This window comes from Stegostoma tigrinum, chromosome 27 (genome assembly GCF_030684315.1).
Source record: "Stegostoma tigrinum isolate sSteTig4 chromosome 27, sSteTig4.hap1, whole genome shotgun sequence".
Taxonomy (NCBI): Eukaryota; Metazoa; Chordata; class Chondrichthyes; order Orectolobiformes; family Stegostomatidae; genus Stegostoma; species Stegostoma tigrinum.
The window spans coordinates 10,035,880-10,050,219 of record NC_081380.1 but is presented as its reverse complement, the minus strand read 5'-3'; the positions used below and the strand labels follow the sequence as shown (position 1 = coordinate 10,050,219).

Here is a 14,340-nt window from a genome sequence, read left to right as displayed (position 1 = left end):
CTTTGAAATCAGTCAAGCTCAATTGAGCAGGGATCTAGTCAATTGCTATGAAACAAGCTCATACCAGACTCTCTAAACTATTCATATTAACACCAGACAAAAAAATTATACCATTTCTCCCCAGGAGAAGTTTTAGAAGTTAATTAAAAATTTAATAAATGCTCTAATGAACACTATTCTGCAAAATTACCAAATGTTAGCAGCAAGGTCCCAGAATAATTTGTTTTTTTTCCTGAGATGTTGGCTAAATTCTGATGGTTTCCTTGTGGAAGAAAAATCCATTTATCTCATTCCGTTTGTCATTTATGAGACAATGTTGTCGACAACAAATTGTTGAATTTTATTGATGAAATGTGGCCTCTCACACACAAATGAACATGGACTCACATAAAGAGATATTAATAAAGGTGATTGGGGCTTTATAAGGAACAGGAAGTGGCAAGTATTCAGAATAGATTAGATTAGATTAGATTCCCTACAGTGTGGAAACAGGCCCTTCGGCCCAACAAGTCCACACCGCCCTTTTGAAGCATCCCAACCAGACCCATCCCCCCTATAACCCACACACCCCTGAACACTACGGGCAATTGAGCATGGCCAATCCACCTAGCCTGCACATCTTTGGACTGCGGGAGGAAACCGGAGCACCCGGAGGAAACCCACGCAGAGACGGGGAGAATGTGCAAGCTCCACACAGACAGTCACCCGAGGTTGGCATCGAACCTGGGTCCCTGGTGCTGTGAGGCTGCAGTGCTAACCACTGAGCCACCCTGCCACCCCAAATAGAATTCCAGAGCTTGCAAAGTGTGTAGGTGATATCCAAGAGGCTAGATTCAAGAAACTGCAAAATTGGGGAAAGGTTCTAGAGCTTGTGGCAGTTACAGAAACAGGAAGCAAGGAGGTCCTAAAGGAATTTAGAATTAGTGTTAGGTTTATTGTCACATGTACTCAAGTATGAAAGTACAGACTACAGTGAAAAGTGTGCAACATTGCCACAGACGGCACCATCTTAGGTACAAAGTAGCCAGTTACAAATCATAGATAGTAAAATAGGTTAGGTACAAAAATAGAGAAATAAAGAATGAAGCAGAAATTCTAGCAATGGAATGAGAACTTTGAATTTGATGTTTTGGTAAGCAGGAGCTCAAGCAAACTATTAGGGAGAAGGGCAAGCGAAACATGGTGCAGGTTATGAAGACAAGTCGAAGGATTTTTGCTGAACCCAGAGCAAATAGGAAATTCAAAGCCAGTCAACAGTGCCTTGGAATGAAGTCCTTAGCTGAAATAGGCCTAGGTGTGAACAAAATGGCAACATTGCGGAGGTAGAAAGAGGTCTTGATGAAGCAAAAGGGCATGGGATTGGTCATAAAGTTAATGGTGATGGAGATGCATATAGCCTGGATTGACCTATCACAGCAGCCAGGAAGGGAAAAGCAATTGGAGACGAGGAAAAGGAAGATGTAGCAGAGGCGAAAGGCAGTGACTTGCAAATTCCTAAGATTTAACTGGAAGAATGTATTTCTTATCCAAGTCCAGCTGTTGAACAAGCATTCTGAGCATGGAGGCAGTGCAGAGTCTGCGCGGTTCCGATGAGGCTAAATTGAATCTGTGTGGAACCAGGATTTCTGTTGTACCCCAATATAGTTGTAGCTGCAGGAACAACAGAATGCCTGAGGAACTCTGAGGCACGTGTTTTTCGATGAGATTATAACATCTAGATCAGAAATGGGAGAGACTGAAGAATAGATCATTGAAGAACTCCAAATGACCCTTGTGCAGGGAGCAAAGAGCTGTTCAGATGTTTCAGGTATAAGGGAGAGGTAGGAAAGGAACCAACTGAAGGCAGTTCCACTAAACTGGATAACGGTGCAGAGGATTGAAAGGAAAGTACATGATCAGCCATGACAAAGGTTATAGAAAGTCTAAAGAGACAGGGCCATTTCATGAGAGCCTGACTGGGTAGAGTGAACCTTGGAGTATTAGGAAAGATTGGTTCAAATTTGAAAGATGATAATGTTCAAGGAATCAAAACAGATTGGAAACATTAGCAGAGGGATAAACAGAATTAACCTTCCGGATCGATTATATATAGTGCTGAATGTTCCTGTTTTAATATCAAATTTCCAGCATCTATTGTATGCTGCATTCATTCTCAGTACTAGAGGATTAAGGAGAGGAAACAGAGAAAGCAGGAGGCGTGTGCTTCACAAATACAGAGGGGCTTTGGTCAGGTTTTAAGGAGGGGGATGTGAGGTTAAAAAGGAGTGGGAAATCGTTTACAATACCAAGTAGCATGGAGACCAGGAAGGACAATCTATGACTTAAATGAGGGGAATGAAGACATTGTAATTATATTTGCAGATGACACAAAGATAGGTAGACAAATTAAAACAGAAGGAAAGCAGAGTAAATATTTCAGGTCCAGTGACCGTTACTTGAGTTCTGAGGAAGGAACACTGGATCCAAAATGTTAACTCTGCTTCCTCTCCACAGACCTGCTTACTGCATCAATTTCTGTTTTCGTTTCGGGATTCCAGCATTGGCAGTTCATTTTTTTTAAAAACAGGAACATAATGTTCTGAAGCCAACATAAGGAGGTTCGAGGCAGACATAAATAGGTTGAGTGAGTGGGCAAAAATTTGGAAAATATCAAGTTTCCTTGACAGGAAGAATAACAAAAACACAATATACTGTCAGTGGAGAACGACTGCAGAATTCCAAGGTGTCAGTGGATCTAGGTGCTTGTGTTCATGAGTCACAGAAGTTGGTATATGGGTGCAGCAAGCAACTAAGAAGGTAATAGGATATCCTCCTTTTTAGAAGAGGAATCGAACGTCAAGGTAAGGATGTTATGCTTCAGTTATTCAGGGCATTGATGGGAGTACAATTTGAATGTTCTGTGGTAATTTGGTCTCATTTAAGGAAGGAGATAAATGCACTGGAAGTGGTTCACAGGAGGTTTACCAGATTGATACTTGACATGAGCAGGTTGTTTTGTGAGGGTAGATTGGGCAGACTGCACTTGTTTCCTGTATAGTTTAGGAGAGTGAGGGTTGCCTTGATTTGACATTTATAAGATACAATGTGGTCTTGGAGAATGCGGAAAGGATGTTCCCTCTTCTGGGCCAAAAACATGGTGTTTAAAAGCTGTGGGCCACCCTTTCAGAACAGAGGTGAGAATTTTTTTCTCTCTCAGAGCGTTGGGTGACTTTGGAACTCACTTCCTCAGAACACATGAGGGTAGAGTCATTGAATATTTTTTCAGATACAGATGGATAGATAGATTCTTGGTAGGTAGGTGAATCGAAGGTTATCGCAGGGTAGGTAGAAATGTGGAATTTGAAACAAGAACGGATTAGCCACAATGGTACTAATTGGAGGAGCGGGGTTCAAAGGCAGAGCTGTCTACTCTGCTCCTGTTTCATATCTTCATATAGAGTCAGAGTTATACAGCGTGGTAGGCCATGGAGTTGGGTCACCCTGGGAGGATGTACTGGGGAGAATTCTCTCTCCAATTTGATTCAACAAATTAACTGCCCAGTTTGCTTTCAGAACAGGAGTAGTTGATTTGAAATGAAACACTTGGCTTGTCCCATCGACATAGCAGTCAATATGTAATTTTTTTTATATCTTTAACTGTAGATGCATTGACAAATCCAGTAATCGATAAAGACCATTGAACAATATCAGCAAGAAATGCTTACTACTTGATTTTTGAAAGTTCTGAGTTAACCTACTAAACGGAAATATTTTTCCAACAACTCTTTATTTCGCAATGAATCAATTGGATTTATCAGCATGGATTATTTGAATCAATTAAAGTTGCAATGTGTGGCACGGTGGCTCAGCGGTTAGCACTGCTGCTTCACAGTACCTAGGACCTGGGTTTGATTCCACACTTGAGCAACTATCTGTGCAGAGTTTGCACCTTCTCCCCATGTCTGCGTGGGTTTCCTCCCACAGTCCAAAGATGTGCAGGTTAGATGGATTGGCCATGCTAAATTGCCCCTCGTGTGCAGGGATGTGTGGGTTAGCCGTGGGGAATGCAGGGTTATAGGATAGGGTTGTTGGTCTGGTGAGATACTTTTCAGAGGATCGGTGTGGACACAATAGGCCAAACAGCCTGCTTCTACACTGTGGGGAATCTGTCATTCTATTTGACAAATTTTCAGGGAATTTTCTCAGTAATACTCCCACCTGAATCCATCATTTTAACTGAAGGCCCAGAGAAAGAGATTGAACAGGGTTACTTTCAGTCCTCTGCTCATTATTAAAAGTCTGGATGACTTTTCTAGCAATGTTCTTTTCAATTGAGACTCTTTTTGAGATGCGACACTTTAAGCGAGTTGCTTTAAGTGTTTGTAGTGTTAAGCAAATGCAAGACATTAAATGAGACGATGAAGAATTTTCCCCAATGATAAATGTTTGGAAGAACGCAATGGTGGTGATTGGGGGTGTGTAGGGGGGGTTTCAGTTGGTGGATTCTCCCCACAGGATGGCCTGCAGCAGTTCCTGCATCTTACCAGGCTCGGAGAGCTACTGCTGGAGCACCAGGTCTCCCAGTCTGGCCTTCAGCGCTCCTAACGGTTATCTGGAAAATTGCAGTCCACCCCTTTAATTAACTTTAAATGGTCCTTGGTGAGCCATCTCAGCTACGCAATGCCTTCATCCTGCCTGTGTGCAATTGGCCTGGGGTCTTGCTAAAGTCAGGAAACTAGCTGACAAGGATGCTGTTAGACCGAGCACAACCCAGCCTGGGGCTCAAAATCAAGCTGCTTCTCTTCCATTTCAATCTTCAGTTGGACTAGCAATGTTATGATCCCTCAGCTGTCTATCTGCACTGGATCAAGAGAGTTGCGCACTGACAATAATTTGTACCCCTCTCCCACTGATTTGTACCTTCCTCTTCACTGCATCTCTCAATTATTCACTAAACCAGGAACCTCAATGAACTACGCTCTTTGCTCTTGGAGACCAATCGTCACCCCAGCGGAGGGGAAAAGGACCTCAGCCGTGAAGTCCACAAAGCCGAGTGGAGAATGAAGGAACAGAAACTACAGGAAGACATCAAAGTTCTCCGAGAGAAACTCTATGGTCTGGTGAGTAAACAGCAGCTCCTTTTAGCCAGTGAATATATTGTGCAATTTGACAGCAGCGTCAGTGAACGGAGCGATTGGTTCAGTTTACGTAAATGTCAAAGACATTATGCGAAGTTGGTTACTCTTTTTGACACAAATATTCAGATTAACTTTTCCTCAGTTTCTGGAAAGTAGGGCACAGTTATTCAGGTTTAGATCGAAGCCAATCCGCGAGAGAGAAGCTGAAACCATTTTCTTCGTGGGTGGTTTATTCACGACTCAGTCTCACAGCTCCTTCCACACGTCGGTCCCATCTGCTGCTCCTCAGCAAGGACCCAGTTAATCATTGATTTTTGACTTCCATTTTGACTTTTTGGGAATTGTCGATGGTACGGCTGCAGAGTTTCCTGAAATGTGAAGTTCATGTTGTATCAAATCAGATGGCTGCTGTCATGCAAGTACACACCTATAGACTGAAGGTTAATATGACCTGTTTGTGGTTTATACAGACTGTATGTTATTGAATAGTTAAAAATGGGAATGCCACCTACAGTTTGTTGAATGTATAATTACTGATTATTTCAAACAACTTTTGTGCATGTTGATGGACAGCACTGTGGAGGAAAAACTTTTTCAGTTTGTGCTCGTGACTGGAGTCTTGTGCAGGTGATGGATCTAGGGATCTTGGCAGGAGATCCCACCGGGAACCATTAGTGCCTACTTCGGGGAAAGCCTTCCCCTGTCAGGTTCCACTTTAGCACTTCACAGGCCCGGTATCAAAGAGTCCAGGGTCAGAAGTCCCACCCAATCAGAGGCCAGCAGCTGAATTGAATCAGCAGCCCCACTGGGAGATAGTGGCTACTCCCAATATAACACCCACCTGATGCTGAGGATGATTGCTGGATCCCAGGTCAAAGGAGAGCGGCAGTGAATAGAGGTTGTTGTGGGGTGAGCGATTGATAGAAAGAGACAGGAGAGTGGTTCTCAGAAGGCACTTTCCTTCTAATGCCAGGTCCCTTAAGGGGACACAGAGTACTTTTGAATGAGGGATCCGAATCTCCTCCGTCTGCTCCATCCCTGACCAAATCCATCAGTGCGCCAGTCCGTTTGTCTGCTTTTCACCTGCCACTCGATCAATAGGGGCATTTCGACTCCACTGCCCTCCATGTCTTGGACTTAATCGGGATGGGAACCACTATCCACCCTCATTAAATACCCCCACCCCACCAAAACACCAAACTCACCGCAGGGGAAGACTCAAGATTCTGTCCCTTATATCAGCATTGAGCATTTCCAGGTATATACACATACTGAGGCTTGGATTCTTTCCAATTTATTAAACTGAATAAGATGGGCTACATAATGTAGGACATTAAAGGTTATTGGTGCTATATGTTATTCTTGACAATGAATTGGGAAAAAATATTATTGTGTTATGTTACTGTCCAGATCAGCTTCATATCAGAGAGAGACAAAGAGAAACAGAGGACAGCCCATGGTTCCAAGGTATATTTAAATGATGCAATCAGGTTAATTCTGGAATCTAGAGCTAATTAAAGGATCACTGTAGAATGCTTTAATTAACTCAGCATTCCATAATCATAAATCCTGCCTGATATTCACTTTGTGCATCCGGAATATTCCTTAAAGAGGCTGAAGATTTTGAGCTGAAGCACTTTATTTTTGTTCTGCTTTTTCATGTTTCCTCTTTGGCTGCAAAGTGCTTTGGGGCATCCCGAGATTGTGAAAGGCGCTACTCCAGTGCAAGTGTGTCCATTCTCCAGGGACGGAAACTTTGAGTTTGTTAGCGTGTTTTGAGAAGATTTGTAGCTCAGGTTGAGGTTCTGGATGTGAGATTGCTCGCTGAGCTGGAAGGTTAGTTTTCAGACGTTTCATCACCATTCTAGGTAACATCAGTGAGCCTCCGATGAAGCGCTGGTGTTATGTCCCGCTTTTTATTTAGCTGGTTAGGTGTCCTTGGGTTGGTGATGTCATTTCCTGTTCTTTTTCTCAGGGGGTGGTAGATTGGCTCCAAATCAATGTGTTTGTTGATGCAGTTCCGGTTGGAATGCCGTGCTTCTAGGAATTCTCGTGCGTGTCTCTGTTTGGCTTGTCCTAGGATGGATGTGTTGTCCCAATCAAAGTGGTGTCCTTCCTCATCTGTATGTAAGGATACTAATGATAGTGGGTCATGTCGTTTTGTGGCTAGTTGATGTTCATGTATCCTGGTGGCTAGCTTTCTGCCAGTTTGTCCAATGTATTGTTTGTCACAGTTCTTGCAAGGTATTTTGTAGATGACGTTCGTTTTATTTGTTGTCTGTATAGGGTCTTTTAAGTTCATTAGCTGCTGTTTTAGTGTGTTGGTGGGTTTGTGGGCTACCCTGATGCCAAGAAGTCCGAGTAGTCTGGCAGTCACACTAAAACAGCAGCTAATAAACTTAAAAGACCCTATACAGACAACAAATAAAACGAACGTCATCTACAAAATACCTTGCAAGAACTGTGACAAACACTACATTGGACAAACTGGCAGAAAGCTAGCCACCAGGATACATGAACATCAACGAGCCACAAAACGACATGACCCACTATCACTCATATCCTTACATACAGATGAGGAAGGACACCACTTTGATTGGGACAATGCATCCATCCTAGGACAAGCCAAACAGAGACATGCACGAGAATTCCTAGAAGCATGGCATTCCAACCGGAACTCCATCAACAAACACACTGACTTGGAGCCAATCTACCACCCCCTGAGAAAAAGAACAGGAAATGACATCACCAACGCAGGAAATGACATCACCAACCCAAGGACACCTAAACAGCTAAATAGAAAGCGGGACATAACACCAGCGCCTCGTCGGAGGCTCACTGATGATGTTACCTAGAATGGTGACGAAACGTCTGAAAACTAACCTTCCAGCTCAGCGAGCAATCTCACATCCAGAACTTTTGCGTTTGTTTCAAAATCTGCACTTTGTTCTGCTTTTTTATGTGTTTACCTTTTCTTTCAATATATTTTCACAGTGCAAATGCTTCTGATAAAAAGTGACTGCTGTCCTCCATTGGGTTTTGCTCCACCCTGTATTGACAGGATCAGGCATTCCAAGTTGTATATCAGAGACACATTTAAGCCAACCAGACTCAGAATTCTGTTATCCGTGTTAGTCACAATCCAGTCTAAATTGAATAGTGGTGGAGTAATGTCCAATTCATTCCCAACGGAAGCAGACTTCACCTTTGCTGCAAGGGTATGTAATCATTGTCGAGTGGCTGCGTCCTCGCTGAGCATTATGGGTAGGCTCTGCCTCCATCGGTACAGGAATGACTTCCTTTCTCCTGTTCCATCTGAGGTAATGGGAGAAAGGCAGATCAAGTGAGAAATCAGAGTTGAAGAAGTGGTGAAAGGGGAAGCAAAGTGAAAACCTCACAGCTGGACGATGGCATCCAGTGCTCAGTGAAGCTGCCATTACAGTTCACTGAAATCATTATGATACGCTCCTTTTCAGTTCAGCGTTCGACACTGTGTACTAAAGTAGCTGAAATGAAATAGGTTGCTTCTGTTTTAAGTATTTGTCTGATAGTTCATTCTTTCTCTGTCTCACACTTTCTCTCTGAATCTCTCTTCCTCATTTTCTTTCTCTGTCTAGGGGACTGAAAAGTACAAGCCCGACCAAAAGCGGCGCCCATCCTCTCTACAGGACACAGAAACAGACACGGAGATTTGCAAACTGCAGCAAAGGCTGGTTAACACTGAAGAGGCCCTGCGGAGTGCACTGGAGCAGAACCAGCAAATGGAAAGGCTGATGGAAGCCATGCAGGCAAGATTCCAGTCCTCGATTAAACCTCTCCATCTCTATCTGCATTACCCCCACCTCGCTCCTTCAAACCTACCTGCTTGATTAAACACTTTTCTCATGGTAATGATTGTCTGCCCAGATTCCTGCTGCTAGCTGCTGATGCTCTCTCTGTTGAATGTTGTAAAATGTCTTCGGTATAAGGGAGATTAGCTGATATCTCCCAGTTTCTAGGTATTTGGAGACCGAATGGGATTTATATTGGGGTTTCTGGGTCATCCCGATGCAGGGACCCAGCAGGGATTCTCTGGGAATTTAAAGTGGAAATACTCAGCATCTGAAATCTTCTGCAAAGCTCCCTGATTCTGATTCTGTGTTGGTGACATTAGGGGATACTGATTAACTTCTTCAACAAGATGTGTTTACGATATATATTAATGATATAGACGAAGGCATTAAAAATAATATCAGTAAATTTGCCAATGACACAAAGCTGGGTGGCAGTGTGAAATTTGAGGAGGATGTTATGAGAATACAGGGTGACTTGGACAGGCTAGGTGAGTGGACGGATGCATGGCAGATGCAGTTTAATGTGGATAAATGTGCGGTTATACACTTTGGTGGCAAGAGCAGGAAGGCAGATTACTATCTCAATGGAGTCAAGTTAGGTAAAGGGGAAGCACAACGAGATCTAGGTGTTCTTGTACATCAGTCAATGAAAGCAAGCATGCAGGTACAGCAGGCAGTGAAGAAAGCTAACAGCATGCTGGCCTTCATAACAAGAGGAATTGAGTATAGGAGCAAAGAGGTCCTTCTGCAGCTGTACAGGGCCCTGGTGAGACTGCACCTGGAGTATTGTGTGCATTTTTGGTCTCCAAATTTGAGGAAGGACATTCTTGCTATTGAGGGATTGCAGCGTAGATTCATGAGGTCAATTCCCAGAATGGTGGGACTATCATATGTTGAAAGATTGGAGCGACTGGGCTTGTATACGCCTGAGTTTAGAAGGATGAGAGGGGATCTGATTGAGGCTTATAAGATTATTAAGGGATTGGAGACTCTGGAGGCAGGAAGCATGTTTCCGCAGATGGGTGAGTCCAGAACCAGAGGACACAGTTTAAAAATAAGGGGTAGGCCATTTAGAACAGAGTTGAGGAGAAAATTCTTCACCCAGAGAGTGGTGGATATATAGAATGCTCTGCCCCAGAAGTGGAGGCCAACTCTCTGGATACTTTCAAGAAAGAGATGGATAGAGCTCTTAAAGGTAGTGGAATCAAGAGTTATGGGGATAAGGCAGGAACAGGATACTGATTGTGGATGATCAGACATGATCATAATGAATGGTGGTGGTGGCTCGAAGGGCCGAATGGCCTACTCCAGCACCTATTGTCTATTGAAATGGATTGAAAAAAAAAGTTTGATCTCCCAGGCAACTATGTAACTGACCTACACGGCCCCCCTCACCCTCTCCCTGACAATCGCTCCACAGCCTTGACTGCCCAATGACAACTAGACCCTCTAACTCCCCTTCCCAAACCCTGACTGCATCCCCTGAGTTCCGAACCTCCAGCTCCACCCTTTGAATTCCCATCAGATCATTCCAATTACAGCGCTCTGATTGGACTTAAGCCACCCTCCCTCCACTAGCCCCTCACTATCCTACACCAACCCAATGTGCCCCCGTACTCCTTCATCTGCCCTCTTACCCCCTAACTCAACCCCTACCATCTCACCCATCCTCCTCTCCTCTCACCCACCCCTGTCCTCTCACCCACCCCCATCTCTCCCCCATCCTCCTCTCCTCTCACCCACCCCCTTGCCCATCACCCACCCTCCTGTCCTCTCACCCACCCTCCTCTCCTCTCTCCCACCCCCCATCTCCTCTCACCCACCCCCTTGCCCATCACCCACCCTCCTGTCCTCTCACCCACACCCCCATCTCCTCTCACCCATCCCCCCCATCCCCTCTCACCCCCCCACCCCCCCCCCCCCCGCCCCGCCGTCCCCGGTCCCATCCGGTCCCCCTACCACGTTGCCACCTCACCCATTTACCTCACAAACTTATGTTTCCTTGGTAGCGCTTCACGGAGGCTTTGGGACATGTAAGTTATTACTTAGTGGAATATAAAGCAGTGGGAGGTGTTTCTAAAAAGCCTGCCAAGGAGTTCCTCTGCAGTTGCCTGAAGAGAGCTGTGCTTTTTGAGCCTGGAGGAGAAGGACGGGCCCAAAAGCTGTGAGTAAGCCACTCTGGAACTTTGTTCGATCTGGATTGGAAGTGGAGATTATGAGCTGGATCAGGAGTTTTGAGCTTACGGATCCGGTTTTCCTGGACATGTAGGAATATGAAGACCGTAGGTCAGAATTGAATGTAACATTGCTCCCATTCCAGTGATCATCGGTCATTCTTTAAACCAGTCAAGTACCTTATTTTTTCAAAAAAGAAAGCTGCTGACGTAGCAGTATTTTTTAAAAATGACACTACATTTGATGTGTGCATTTTTCAGGAGTGGAATAGATGTTCCTGATGGCAGTTCTGATTAAGCTCCCCTGTGGTTGTTCTCTGTTTATCAGACTCTCGACAGCGCAGGCTCTGCAAATGGAGTCCATCAGCGAGGCCAGCTTGAGGCAATGACAGACAGCAGATGCTTCAAACAAGAGGTGAGCAACACGGTCAGCGTTTTAACACTTTCACATAAAAGCATCTTCACAAGCTTCTTTTTTTCGAAAAGTGAACACAGCGTCATTAAATCAACATTCTGCTTCAAAAGGAACAATGGATTCACAGTCCTCACTAGCTTCTTAATTCCAGATACTTATTGAACTCAGTCTCCACCAGCTGCTGTGGTGGGATTTGAATCCGGGTCCCCAGAAGGTTACCTGGGTCTCTGGATTAACAGTGCAGCGATAATAACCCTAGGCCATCGCCACTGCCCTGAAACAAGCCCAATCTCTAACTCCTGAAAGCTTCTCACAATTAGTGGGAGTGGGGATGGTGGATAGGGTCAGGGTGAATATAAGTTTCCATTAGAAATTAGCCCCCCACCACACAACCCCACACCCACAGCCATGCTCACCATCCCCATCCACCCCATGGGCTACTGAGAGTATCACTTGGCGCCAGAGCAGCCTCCAGCTGAATCAGAGAGAAGCCATACTCCCAGACACCAGGCAGGCGATTGGGGCAGATTGTGGTGCAGTGGTATTGTAATTGGACAAGTACTCCAGAGGCCCAAGTTAATGCAGTGGGGATACGTGTTCAAATCCCTCCATGGCAGATGGTGGAATTTTTTAATTCAACCAATATCAGCTGAAAAAACCAGTCTTGACTGCGACCTTGTCAATGGTTGTGAAGATAACCGTATGGTACTCTAATGTCTGTTAAGGAAAGAAACCCACAATAGGGTTAGGGTTAAGGTTTGGCCTGTGTGTGACTTCAGAACCAAAGCGGTGTGGTTGACTCTCAGCTGCCCTCTGCAATGGCCATATTGCCGAAGCTGCTGCTGGGGTTGGAGGATCAGGTCGATGAGCTGCTTGTAGGAGCATGCACTCTGATTCTTTACTTGGTCTCCAAGTGTTCACAGTTCTTCACATGAATAAACTTTCTTTGTTTTGGTTGGTCATATGCCAGAGGGAATCCCTGTGAGTCAGGAAGGGAGGGGGGGTCAAAGAATCAAAGAATCCCTACTGTGTAGAAGCAGGCCATTCGGCCCATCAAGCCCATACTGGTGATGAACTGAGGCCACAACATTGGCAAAGTGTTCCCACTGCTTACCTGGGAGTCTCTGCCATGACTGAATTCTGACTTGAACATGGAGGACCCACAACAGAGGAATGCATAAGGGTGACAGGTTGGTTTTTGAATGCAGGCATGGCCTGTGATGTTGATTTTGTGGTTGTTTATATGTTTGCCTTATAGCCATGGTGATGCTGTTAATGGTCAGTGACAGTGTTAGTTAGCTGTGCGAATGTGGCTGAGTGAGGTATTGGGATTGTTTTAATGGGCAGCACAGTCAGATAAATTCTCTGCAGAAAGTGAAGGGCTGTCCTATCTGCTGCCTTCTGGTTCCTCAGACTTTGTAGCTAATGCTGGCCGTTGGTCCATCCCACCTCCGGATGACGCTGAGGTGGACCGTACAGCAGACCACCACTAATCCTCACAGCTTCACTCTGCCGCAGGGCTCCTTCAGACTGGTCTTGGTGGAACCATCATTTCATCATGTCTGCTCTTCCCTTTTGTGAGGTAGCAAGGTTACTGACATTGTGACGATGCTGCGGCCGTAAAGAGGTGTGTTTTGTCCTGGTTTCTTTTTAAGCGAGACGTTGAACAAGAGGAGCTGAGCAGTCTATGGTAACATCAACAGCTTGTGAGGCCGTGGGTGTTTTTTATAAGTTAGATCAACAGACGCAGCCTGGACGGGTGTGGCCAACTCTCTCAGAACCAGGATTTCTAGGTTTTCTTTTTCAGTTTTTAGGTTCAGCAGAAGCTGCTGAAGCTTTGAGAAGTGGAAGTTATCTTTTCATTTTCTCAGTTACAGCTAGTATCTGGGGTTGCTGTCTACTGCTAGGATACCTGTGAGACAAATCTACTTTTCTGAATCTGCCTTTTTGCCAAGGGCAGTGTTTATGGGATGTTATTGTATTGGAACAGTTTATTAATAATAATTACTGTATTTGTTACACTGTTAATTTTTCCAATAGAGTTAAGTTCTCCTTTCATTTGTTGTATTTTAAATACAATGTTGAAATAAATTGTGTTTTGCTTAACGTCGAGTAATTTGTCTAATCGAATTGCATCTGGGACATAGCATGTTACATTTACTTTTAAAATAAGAAAAATTTAGGATGTAGGCTATCTTCTTAAAATATTTTGAGGGGATCTGGACCATAACAATATGTAAACTGGTCCTGCTCATCGAAGGTTCAAGAATGGGACAGCACAGGGTTCAAGTGATTGTCAAAAGCAGTAAATGTGATGTGAGAGACAAAGCGGATAGTTAGGGTCAGGAATGTAGTTCCTGGGAATGTGGATGCAGGTTTAGTTGGGGCATTTGAGAGGGCACAGCATGACCATTTAACTGGAAACAATGAGCAGGGGCTATGAGGGAAAGGCAGGAGAGTTACACTAAGTTGTGATGAAGGGGTGAAAACAGAGTTAATGTTTGGGACCCAGTGACCCTTCCTCGGAACACCGGACCTGAAACGTTCACTGTGTTTATTCCCTTCATAGGTGTTGCCAGACCTGCTGAGCTTTTCCAGCAACTTTGCATTTGCTCCTGATTTATAGCACCCGCAGTTCTTTCGGGCTTTTATTAAGTTGTGATGCTTGTTTCGAGAGCTGGTGCAGACATTTTTGAGCCGGGTGGCCGCCTCCTGCGCTGTCACACTTTGGCAATTTGGTGATTCTCTGCAGCTGGTTTTGCACAGCGGCCTCATTCAGCCATGTGGTCAGCGCGCGGCTC

The 14,340-nt window shown here is 44.7% G+C and overlaps 1 protein-coding gene across 4 annotated transcripts in view; it reads left to right on the top strand.

Moving 5' to 3' along the window:
• Window positions 1-14,340, top strand: part of clip2 (CAP-GLY domain containing linker protein 2) — a 140,832-nt gene that overhangs the window by 109,702 nt on the left and 16,790 nt on the right. For all 4 annotated transcript variants that reach the window (XM_048557182.2, XM_059655531.1, XM_048557184.2 and 1 more), the window contains 3 exons: window positions 4,940-5,099; window positions 8,735-8,905; window positions 11,453-11,539. In XM_048557182.2, coding sequence (XP_048413139.2) covers window positions 4,940-5,099; window positions 8,735-8,905; window positions 11,453-11,539 — 418 coding nt within the window. The remainder of the gene's footprint in view (window positions 1-4,939; window positions 5,100-8,734; window positions 8,906-11,452; window positions 11,540-14,340) is intronic.